Source organism: Pseudorasbora parva, chromosome 6, assembly GCF_024679245.1.
Source record: "Pseudorasbora parva isolate DD20220531a chromosome 6, ASM2467924v1, whole genome shotgun sequence".
NCBI classification, from domain to species: domain Eukaryota; kingdom Metazoa; phylum Chordata; class Actinopteri; order Cypriniformes; family Gobionidae; genus Pseudorasbora; species Pseudorasbora parva.
Window position 1 is genome coordinate 30,300,370 of NC_090177.1, and position 11,477 is coordinate 30,311,846.

At 35.4% G+C, this 11,477-nt stretch overlaps 1 protein-coding gene across 1 annotated transcript; it reads right to left on the reverse strand.

Annotated features, from left to right (window-relative positions):
* Window positions 1-41: 41 nt before the first annotated feature.
* On the reverse strand, window positions 42-9,833 carry eif4e3 (eukaryotic translation initiation factor 4E family member 3). The gene is made up of 7 exons (XM_067446642.1): window positions 9,471-9,833; window positions 8,304-8,376; window positions 6,793-6,887; window positions 3,810-3,870; window positions 3,569-3,635; window positions 2,605-2,760; window positions 42-2,031 (listed from the first exon to the last, which is right to left on the reverse strand). Exons 1-7 carry the CDS (start codon window positions 9,644-9,646, stop codon window positions 1,985-1,987), a joined length of 675 nt encoding a protein of 224 aa, XP_067302743.1. The 5' UTR covers window positions 9,647-9,833; the 3' UTR covers window positions 42-1,984.
* Between the last annotated feature and the right edge of the window lie 1,644 nt (window positions 9,834-11,477).

Below are 11,477 nucleotides of genomic sequence, written 5' to 3' on the forward strand. Positions count from 1 at the left end.
AAAAATGTAAATTAACTAAATATACTGTAGATGCGGACGTGTGAAGACATGAAATTGCGTTTAATGGGTGTGCTGCGCCACCTTGCGGTGAACAAATTGTGCACAATTACAGGATACTTGATTGCTCCCTACATGTAAATACTTCAAATAAAAGACACTATAACTTTGTTAAAGATAACTACAATACTCATACTTCGAATTCTGCTTCGTCTTTATTCAATATTTCAAAACCTATAAGCAACAGAAAAGAAAGAAAAACTAACAATATAACTGATTAAATACATAAGAGAAAAACAAAACATTCTATGAGTGAAACCCTGGGAGAACGCAAGGCACCATTCCAGAAGATTGACAATCAGTTTGAGGTTTAGGATCCTGATTGGGAGCCTGGAAAAACCAACATATGCTCAAAAAAAAAAAAAAAAAAAAAAAAAATCCGCCTCAGTACTCGCATATCAGTGATAGGTAGGAAAAGGCTGAAATATGAAAGGTCAGCTGCATGTACAGGTTATTTTGCACATCCCTGTCCAGGACAAACTCATAATTGTGCTTTTTTTAGTGCATTAAGAGACCTGGTTCATGATGCAGGTCTTTTTGGGCTTGACAAACCTAAATAAAATCGGCACAGCATCATGGGAGACAGCAGAAAGTGAGATACTGAAAAAACATTGGTGAAGACAAACGTAAGAAAAGCGGTTTTAACTCCATATATGCGAGTGCAGAAGGACGCAGAACATGATAAATTATAACACGAGAACAGAAAGGAAATATCTTTGGTACTGAAAAACTAAAAAATATATGCTCTGATGATTACACAAGTCATTTTCAGTTACATAATTTGACAATATCTACACTAGCCCCTCCCGACTCATGGGTTTTCCAACATAACCATCCATCCAAACACAATAAAACTACAATAATAAGCACTCTGAAACAAGACACAGTGTGATTATACTGAATAAAAAGGCAGTTTGGAGCAAATGCGTTAAATGAGTTAAAAAAAGTTAAACTTATATTAAAGCATTTGGACTATTCTGACACAGACAAGACACTTATGGGGAAGGGGCTACAGTTAATAACACAGAACCAAACGCAGGATATCAACCACAATGCAGTAACCAAAAAAGAAAAGAGAAGTTTAACAGTGCTCTGACGCCATTCTAAAACAGCTCTCATTTACATAAAATACTACAAGAGGAGGTCTGGATACAGTTTTCTAAATCATAAAAGCAAAGTTGCTTGCAAGATGCAAGATTTTACCCTCACGTGATTAATTCAGGGATTATTTCAATTTACTTAAATATTCAGCTCGGTGTGAAAACAAGGAATTGCATATGCGTTTTGCTTTATGTTTACGGTTATAACCAAGGTTGTGTTATACCCACTTGCGTTTGCTCTGAAATCAATCAGCCTCCGAGCCAAAGAGATTTTTCCAAAGAGAAATGTGCAATACTTTTGCATAAAAGATAGTTTCCCAGAAACACATTAAGCTTAGCCTTGGACTTTTTCTATTAGTTTAAAGTTATGCCTAATGTGAGTCTAAGAAAAACAGCCCTAAGAGTTTGATCCTAATGTACGCTCTAACTCTGCAAATAAAATTTCTAACACATCAAGTATATATTTTGACATGCAGCAACTGTCACTGGACTGCACATTTGATTAATAAACCTAGAAATTGGAGGGGGGGGGGGGGGGGTAACACTAACAATTGGTAGCATTGCTCTGTTGTGATGATTTATATTACCTATGCTACTGCTATGTGATCTTTATTGATATTGCCTAAACATCTGGTATGACAAACTCCTCACGAAAAGCATGGAGGGATCATCTGCAATGCTTACAACTTAAAACAGGGCTGTAACATTCCCTATGATATGAAACAACTGCAAAATCCAAGAGTTCTGTTCGCCCAGGAGGGATTTTGTTTTCCGTTTTCAGTCCATTTTCTAGGATCCATCAGTCCAAAAAGAATGTGCAAAGCTTGCTAATGTCTTGAGCGACCACCTTCAAATGCATGGTGCTCCTCGTGTGCTGAAAAAAAAAAAAAAAAAAAAGAGTTTTAAATCAGTCACTGTTCTTAAAATGTGTTAAAGGCACAGTATGCCATTTTCGCTACTAGAGATCGCCTATTCAAAAGAAATTGAGGGCGGATTCATGGGATTCAACGTTATTCTGTGCGTTCTCTCAGCGGCTGCTATGAGACACTTTGGTGTTTCCATGATTTTTACGAAATAAAACCAGAAATCGAGGGTAACACAGGTATAATGCAATTGATACGTGACGCACAGACTATTTTACCATGTCCTGGTTAAAATTGCGTATTTCTCTGGATTTAAACATTCTTAGAAACATTTGGGATAATGCAAGTACACAAGACAAAAATATATATAACACTGCTCTAGTGGTTTTTGGATATTTTAAACCAAAAATCATACATATTGTGCCTATAACCAACATTATAAATACAAAGTATAACATTAACATAAATGAATGGCATTAGTGTTTTATCTAATGATACTAATCTAACACATCTAATGTTATAACAATAAACAGTAATTCAGCAGGGACAGTGTGACATGCAGTGAGAAGAATGTAAACACTTACGTTTATAAAATACTGCTTTAAAAGATATCTGTGGAAGGAGTTCGTAGATTCTTCCTAAAACATTTGCCTCATTGGCAAAAGAGGCGTTTCCATTCCAGACCTGAACCACATCTTCTCGTTCTCTCACACTGACGCTTACTCCTACAACTTCATCCTCTAAAAGACATAGAAATAACATTCGTCTTTAATAATTCTTATTCGTTTTAATTGAACCCTCCAGTGCTCTTTAGTCACTTTTGACAAAAAAACTAAACAAAACCGTTTGTGTACTTCATCGAAATGATGTGGCAATGTAACTTGTGGTAAAAAAACAGAAAAAGGAAAGAAAAAAAGAGTGGACATTATTTCAAAAAGATTAGTTCTAAAATAAATGGACACATTTGTACTCATCGCATTAAAAAATACAATAATACAAATATTAATTGTTTTGTGGATAAATGGATCATAATTATTGCATAAATCTTATTAAGTATCATAAAACTCTCTCAAAATACAAACTATTACATAAAAAATATTGGTAACACTATATCAACTATATAATACATCTGTTACAATGTATAAATAAACTGTACAATATTAATGTGTGTTAATAAAAATCCAGCTGTTCATTGTTTGTTTATGTTAGTTCACAGCGCATTAACTAATGTTAGCAAATACAACTTTTTTTGTTAGTTAATTTTATTTTTTATTTTAATTTTAATTATTTTGTTTAATAATGCATTAGTAAATGTTGAAATTAACATTAACAAAAATGCTGCTGAAGTGCAGTTCATTTTTAGTTCATGTTAACTAATGTAGTTAACTAATGAAACCTTTTTGTAAAATGTTAACAAAATATTACATTGAAACAAAAAGGTTAGTTTTGTATTCTAACAAGGATGATTATGAGTGACCCTAAATGAGGAGCACCAGAGTTATCAAGAAAATAAATCATATAAATAACAAAATGTTTTTCTTCACTCACCTGATGCACAATAATCAGTGAATTGTTCACCAATAGTGGCCAACAGAAGCTCTTTCCATACAGCTGACTGTAAAAAAACAGATGCAGGCAAAAAATTACAATCTGGCAGCGATAAAACCCATCAGAAAGTATCAAGAAAATACTGAATTTGTGTAGTATACATTTTATGTATTTACAATGATGCAGTTTAACAGTTAAAAAGATTTAGGCCTTAATCGACAGTATTAATAAACAGACTTACTGTGCTTTCCTTTGGCACTTTCATTTTCCAAACACCTCCTTTTGCATTGCTTTCCTCTTCCCTGTGTTAATATAGAAAACCATTAAAAAAATTATCTCTAACAATCTGTAATACGCTAATTTGGTGGTCAAGAAACATTTTGGCAACAATTTACAGGTTGTTACAGGTTAAAAGGTTTAATTTATTAACATCAGTTAAATACATTAGTTAACATAAACTAGCAATGAACTAACTAACTAACTAACTACTAACAAATTACATTACTAACTACTAACAAATTATTAATTTTATTTAATGAATGCTGTAAAAATATATTTATCAGTGATATTTACTGTTAGTTAATGCACTTACGGCACAATATGTAAGATTTTTAGATGAAAACATCCAAAAACCACTAGAACAATGTTATATATTTTTAACGGACTGTTTCCATGCGTCGCCTATCAATGGCATCATATCTGCGTTTCTCTCAATTTCCATTATTTTGCAGAAAACATGGAAATAGCAAAGGCGCTTAGATATATTATGTGTTTTATTAGACAGGTGAGCAACTGTTTGGATACATACATCGACAGAAAACAAATCATTATTATATATTATCAACACAGTTAGTCTTATTGTTTGAATCTGGTTTTCTTGATTTACTGTGAGTACCTGTTTGTGAATGTTTTATCATGCCTAATATCCATCTAGCTACTGTGGTGTACAATAGGCGTCTCATAGTAGCCGCCGAGCATCGCACAGAGTAGCTTTATAAAACAACTTTCTACACACTCAAATAATGTATCTAATACATTAGATACATTGCTGGGTATTGACACAAATTTCCCAATTAAATTTTTTTTTGATTCACAAGCTTGCAATTAGATTCGATTTCGAATCGATACAATTATTTTGTATATACCAGGTACAATACATGGAAAAATTTCTCAAAAAAACAAACAAACATCTTAACTAATGCTGTAAACTATGGGAATTAACTGATTTGTATATAAACACTTAAATTACACTCAATTATGTATTTTTTAAAATAATAATAAAGTTATATGGTGATTTAATGGTGATTTAAATGGTGGCTGTCATAAAAACCTGCCAGATTCATTTAACATACATTAAATATTGAAGATATATTAAATATTGAGTTCATGGACACTGGATATGGTTTTTCTGAGGTAAATGTGACATTACATGACATTGTTTACAAGCTGTTTTACTGACGTCTTTCTGAGTGATTCCATATAACAATACGGATTTCTGTAAGTTGTACTGTATCTTTTATCACAATTTCAGATGGGCATTCATGTTTATTTCACGCTGTAACTGGTATAAAGGCGAAAGAGAAGATCAGTTCACTTGAGCGCCGCACTGCTGCTTCTTTTGAGCTTTGCTGAGCCAGAACGAACTCACGCCACAGCCTCAAAACGGTATTTATGTTTTTGAATTTCATAATAAAATGGACATCCTTTGAAATCTGAGACTTAATTTTATATGAATAGTAACATATTTATTGGATGGGAGGGCGCTATAATGTAGGACTGTCAAAATTGCTCAAAAATGACGTTTGAATATTCCCTCTAAAACAAACACGAACATTCGAACTATTCGAACATCTGGGCGCGCATTTTGACAATGACGCGTATTAGGTCAATAACAGGACAAATTAATACAAAGAGACATTAACTACTTGTATAGTTTGTCTATTTAAGTTTATACATATTTGACACAAAGTAATACTTACACAACAACAAGTAGATTATTATAAATTATATAATTATTATATACGGTATAAATTAACTAATGGCCCTCTCTCTCTCTCTCTCTCTCTCTCTCTCTCTCTCTCTCCCTCCCTCACTGCGGATAACGGAAAATGAACAAACTTTGAGTGTTGATCAAGAGTTTTGTGCAAGCAATTTAATTTCCTGTCCCAAATATAGCAGGCTTCATTCAGTGATTGAAACAAATATTATTAATATTAATTGAAGTTTTACAGCATATTGAGCGCTCCGAGCGAGCTGTGCTGTGCTAAACATGGAGCTTTTTCCTTGTAACTTTCCTTTTAACTGTATCTTACATAGCTTGCATATAACTATATCTCACGGCTCAACAATTTTACCTCCTACCCACCAAAATCCAACGTACTTCCCGACATGGCTTTTTAGATTATGGAGTTAAAATCTCTTTCTCTGCTGCGGTCGAGTTGAGCTCTGCACTTTCAGCCATCTTCACTGCAAGACGCGTCAACTTTCAGCAGTGACAGTGCGACTCCTGTGACCTGTCCCTGAACCCTCATGCTCGCGCTCACTCGCAAAGCAGACAGCCACGCCTCTACTACCGCTTGTTTGTTTTTTTTACATTTGAATATTAATTTTCACCTTGGAAATTCGTTTTTCAAAACTATTCAAATATATATTCGAATTTAGAATATACGTTGACAGCCCTACTATAATGTCCCATTCATTCATCAACTGAAAACAGGATGACTAATCGATTCTTGGGATTTAAGAATCAATATCAGTTCGTAAAAATAAGAATCGAATAAAATCGAGAAATCTATATTTTTTACCCAGCCCTAGTATCTGATATGATAAAAAAGCACTGCGTTACCTCATTTCATGTAGCCACATTGGCATGACTAGAAGAAGCTAAAGCAGACATATTTTAATAAAAATACGGTATAAATTAATAAAAGCTCTGCAAGCTTTGCCTTTGTTTTGATTAAGCAACCTCTAGCGGTGAAAAATTACAAATTGTGGCTTTAATTAATGTTATCAAACGACACCTTATTGTAAAGCATTACCAGCATTTCTTATGATCAATGTTGAGAATAGTTGTGCTGATTAATATGAGTATAGAAATATTTTTTAGGATCACTTGTTTAATATAATGTACAAAAACAGCATTTATTTGATCATGATCAATAATGCATCCTTGATGAATGAAAGTGGCTTAATTTCCATCCATAGAAAAACTAAATCAAACTCACCATAGTGGTCTCCTTTCCCCTCGCATTAAGTGATAGCTACACCTCAGAGGAAGGCAGGACACAGCAGGGATGTTGTTGTACACACCCCAGAAACTCTATATGCAATGAAAAAGAGGTGATGCACAATGTATGGGTGACAATATTTTTCCAAATCTTACAGTTAACCTTTTCTGCTACAAACTCCATTCCAAATAAATTGGGACACTGTACCAATTGTGAATAAAAAAGGAATGCAATAATTGAATAATAGTTTTCAAGGCCCTTAAACCATACTGGATGTCTGTGATCTTCGAGCACTTAGACGGCACTGCATCACATACAGGAATGCTACTGTAATGGAAACCACAACATAGGCTCAGGAATACTTCCAGAAAAGATTATTGTTGAACATAATCCACCATGCTATTTGCCATTGCAGGCTAAAACTCTATAGGTCAAAAAAGAAGCCATATCTAAACATGATCCAGAAGCACAGGTGTTTTCTCTGGGGCAAGGCTCATTTAAAATGGACTGTGGCAAAGTGGAAAACTGTTCTGTGGTCAGACAAATCAAAATTTGAAGTTCTTTTTGGAAAACTGGGATGCCATGTCATTCGGACTAAAGAGGACAAGGACAAACCAAGTTGTTATCAGTGCTCAGTTCAGAAACCTGCATCTCTGATGGTATGGGGTTGCATGAGTGTGTGTGTCATGGGCAGCTTACACATCTGGAAAGGCACCATCAACGCTGAAAGGTATATTTCCAAGTTCTAGAACAACATATGCTCCCATCCAGATGTAGTCTCTTTCAGGGAAGACCTTGCATTTTCCAACATGACAATGCCAGACCACATACTGGATCAATTACAACAGCATGGCTGCGTAGAAGAAGGATCCGGGTACTGAAATGGCCAGCCTGCAGTCCAGATCTTTCACCCATAGAAAACATTTGGCGCATCATAAAGAGGAAGATGCGACAAAGAAGACCTAAAACAGTTGAGCTACTAGAAGCCTGTATTAGACAAGAATGGGACAACATTCCTATTCCGAAACTTGAGCAACCCAGACGTTTGCAGACTGTTATAAAAAGAAGAGGGGATGCCCCACAGTGGTAAACATGGCCTTTTCCCAACTTTTTTGAGATGTGTTAATGCCATGAAATTTTAAATCAACTTATTTTTCCTTAAAATTATACATTTTTCTCAGTTTAAACATTTGATACGTTATCTATGTTGTATTCTGAATAAAATATTACAATTTTAAACTTCAATTGCAAATTTCCCACATCATTGCATTCTGTTTTTATTCACAATTTGTACAGTGTCCCAACTTTTTTGGAATCGGGTTTGTATATATATCCAAAAATGAATCATGCAATATATTTATTAGCAGTTCCAATATCAAAAAACATCAGTAATTAGCATGTCAAATTTTATCCTCCCTGCATTTCCGCATGTCTTACAATGAAAACTCCATAATAACAGAAATAACAGCACACCTTCATAGATATTAACATAAAAGTGCAACCCTTACCTGTACAGTGTGGACGGTATATATCTTTTTCAGATTTGATTCACACTCTGCTGCCGTTGTACCTGGTAATGACCTGGAAGATAAATAAAGCAGAATTACAAGATAAACAGCTTCAAAAGAATACAAATTCTGTCATCATTTCCTCACCCTCATGTCGCTCCAAACCTGTGTGACTTTATGTCCTTCTGTGGAACAAAGGTGAATTTCTGAGTAATGTATTCAAAAGAGTGGCCAGGATAACGAAAGTGCATGAGAACTGGTGCTGCCACGCTTCGAAATGACAGCTGGTTCCTGAAGAGCTATGCTTTTTGTCGTTTTCGGAGCATGACAGCCTCATTTAATGTGTTAAAGAGTGGTCGGGTCAGGACATTCTTCAGAAATTCCCCTTTTGTGTTCCACAGAAAAAAGAAATTCATCATTAGCAAGGCGAGCAAAATAATTTAAATTAATAACAATTAAAAAAATTTGGTGAAATATCTCTTCAAATGAGACATTTGTGGTTGGGCACATTAACCATATCTGTGTCATAAATCATAGATTCATAGAGGCATTATCTTCTGTGTAATGTCAAGTGCAGTGCTTGTGATCATGCAATGAGACCAAATGTCAGTAAACAGGACTTCAACCTTTTGAAAATCATTACCAAAAAGTAAAGCCGATGTTATAACTACATTATAAAATGTTTACAGTACTGTTTAAAGTGAAGTGTAAATCAGATTTTATGAAAATTTACAATCAACCATGTTTATTAATTTTGCATTGTCAGTGTCCTGCATTTTAAGGAATCTCAAACAAAACTTAACTGGGCTAATTTCAAAACCCTGAGGTACACCCTTACCATATTACACTGTCATATGATTTACAGAGCTTCAGAAAGGACATGAGATCTGATATTAAACAACAACCATGACCTACAGGTGACTCGACCTACTTTACTAAGTTATTATATCAGCTCTGCGTTATGGAACCCAGAAAGCTTACAAAAACGAAATATAGGCAGTTGAACCATGTAAAGTTAATAGTATAAAATGTGCTCGTTTAAAACCTGAAAAGAGTCAGCTTAACTATGAAAAAAGAGAGAAATATAATTATTGGGCCTTTGTTGGCGGGCTTGTGAATGTATAAAGTCTAATCCATAATAACAGTAATATGACAACATCACCCTACCGATCCAGCCAGAAGGTCCAGGGAGAATGCAGAGGCAGAGATGTGCCGTCCTCGACGCTGTTGGTGATGTTTTCCAGCTCTTTCTCGTCGATGTGGATGTTGTTTTCTGTAGAGTTCACAGGGCTGCTTTGTCTCGCCGTGTTCAGCTGCAGGTTTGGGGCTGCAGGAACCGCCATTTTTGCCTTATTATGTCTAATCGATATGTGAGTGGTTTGCTGGGAGACCTATATTAACCCCCCACATCCAAAGATAGGCAGATTATTGATGCTGACTCATTTGCCGTTCGGCCGGCTGGACTTGCCGCGTCACCGACACAACAACAACAGACTAGAGTCGGACTGGACAGGGTGAAGTCAGACAGCGCCCTCTGTCTCATCTACACTTCAAAATAAAAGTATTGGCATATTTTAAAGTGCCCATATTGTATTTTAACGTTTTGATTTGGAGGTCTACTACACAACCGGTTTACATGCAACAAAGGTGAACAGTTTCATTTTCTCATAATATACATTGCACATCACCACATTGCTCATGATTCTCAAATGATCAAATCCTTGATGAATCAGTCTCTCTAAATCCCTCCTTTCCACGAGCTATACTGCTCTGATTGGCCAGATGGGCCAGTCTATGTGATTGGTCTACCACTTGCCGGAACGCCCATGAATTAACTTCAGCTCCGGAGGCTTCGTAGTTATTCAATTCAACACGAACCTTCATCGTAAGGACGTCTTGAGTAGGATGTTTCTCAGTAATATATATTTATGGTACTCAAACCACTGCCGTCTGCTGCTACTGATTGCTTTTAAATTGAAAAGCTTCCCATATATGCCATATCTGGTCTAGGATTCGTTTTCTTCATAATAATAGCATGCTATTAGTGAAAGACCCATTGCGTATCTGTATTTGTGCTCGTCAAACATTTCCAACGTGTTAGGGTTAGGGCTAGGGTTTGGCTTCAGTGATGTAGCCAATCACAGACCTGTTTGTTGATTTCTATAACTTAATGGCCAATCACAGGTGTTGAAGTTAGAATTCACTCACCGCTCAAGTTTTTGTCCAGTGCTGAGTTCCTCACGTGCACAAATCCTCTCCAAGTAAATGTAAATAAGATTAATTGTGTCTGATTAATATAACAGAACTTTGTGACAGCTTTTAGTGATTATAAAGGGAGTGCTTGTTGCAGCTGTCAAGGCGATATTAAAAATAATTAATAGGCCTATAATATATTCAGAACTTGAATAAAACTTTTGTTTTCCATTCTTTACAACCGGTCACATACACGCTTCAATACATAGGCCCATCCGCATATAAATGCAGGATTCACTTTTGAAAGAGACTGTGACTGACTGATAAATATTTATGTATCGAAATCAGGCTCATATAAATGTCAGGAAAACACGATTCCTGACTGCATCTCAATATCCATGGATCACTTGATCTTTGGTAAGTTTCTTTGGAACACTATATCGAGTCCAACCTTTAGTTTCAACTGATAAGCGTTTGTTTTTACTCGTTTTTTCCCCATTAACTCCAGCTGCTCTTCTGCCTCTCAGTCCCGGTTGAGGGGTCGTGTTCTGGAAGGAAATTGACCTTGATGCATTTGTAATAGCAAAAATTTGCATTTTTGTCAGGCTCCTATAGGTTTCTACCAAAGTACCAGTACTTCCAAATGCGAGGCTGGGATTTAGCGTGTTTAAAGTGAAAGTATTATCATGAATGCGAAAAGCATTCAGTATTATCTCATTTTTTACAGAGGTGAATTTTAGAGGCTTTTGCATTGGAACTCTTTATAAATGCATCAATAATTAATCATGCCTACTGGTTGTGATTCTGAAGAGCAAGCTGGTTCAAATGAACTGAGTATTGACCCATCTTTCAAGAGCAAGTTTTGTGAATCCTGTGTCCGTTAAAGCTACACTGTGTAACTTTTTTAGTTTATTCTTAGCTAAAAACACCTAGTTCTTTCAAATATATATGTGCTCATTAATGTATATTTACTTCTTGCAA

Bases quoted from the DNA above. Each gene is read 5' to 3' on its own strand.
- eif4e3 (XM_067446642.1), bottom strand. From the start codon at position 9,646: ATGGCGGTTCCTGCAGCCCCAAACCTGCAGCTGAACACGGCGAGACAA. The intron at 3,871-6,792 runs GTGAGTTTGATT...ATATTAACACAG, and splicing joins GGGGAAAGGAGACCACTATG to GGAAGAGGAAAGCAATGCAA. The intron at 2,032-2,604 runs GTAAGTGTTTAC...TTTTTTTTTCAG, and splicing joins TAAAGCAGTATTTTATAAAC to CACACGAGGAGCACCATGCA.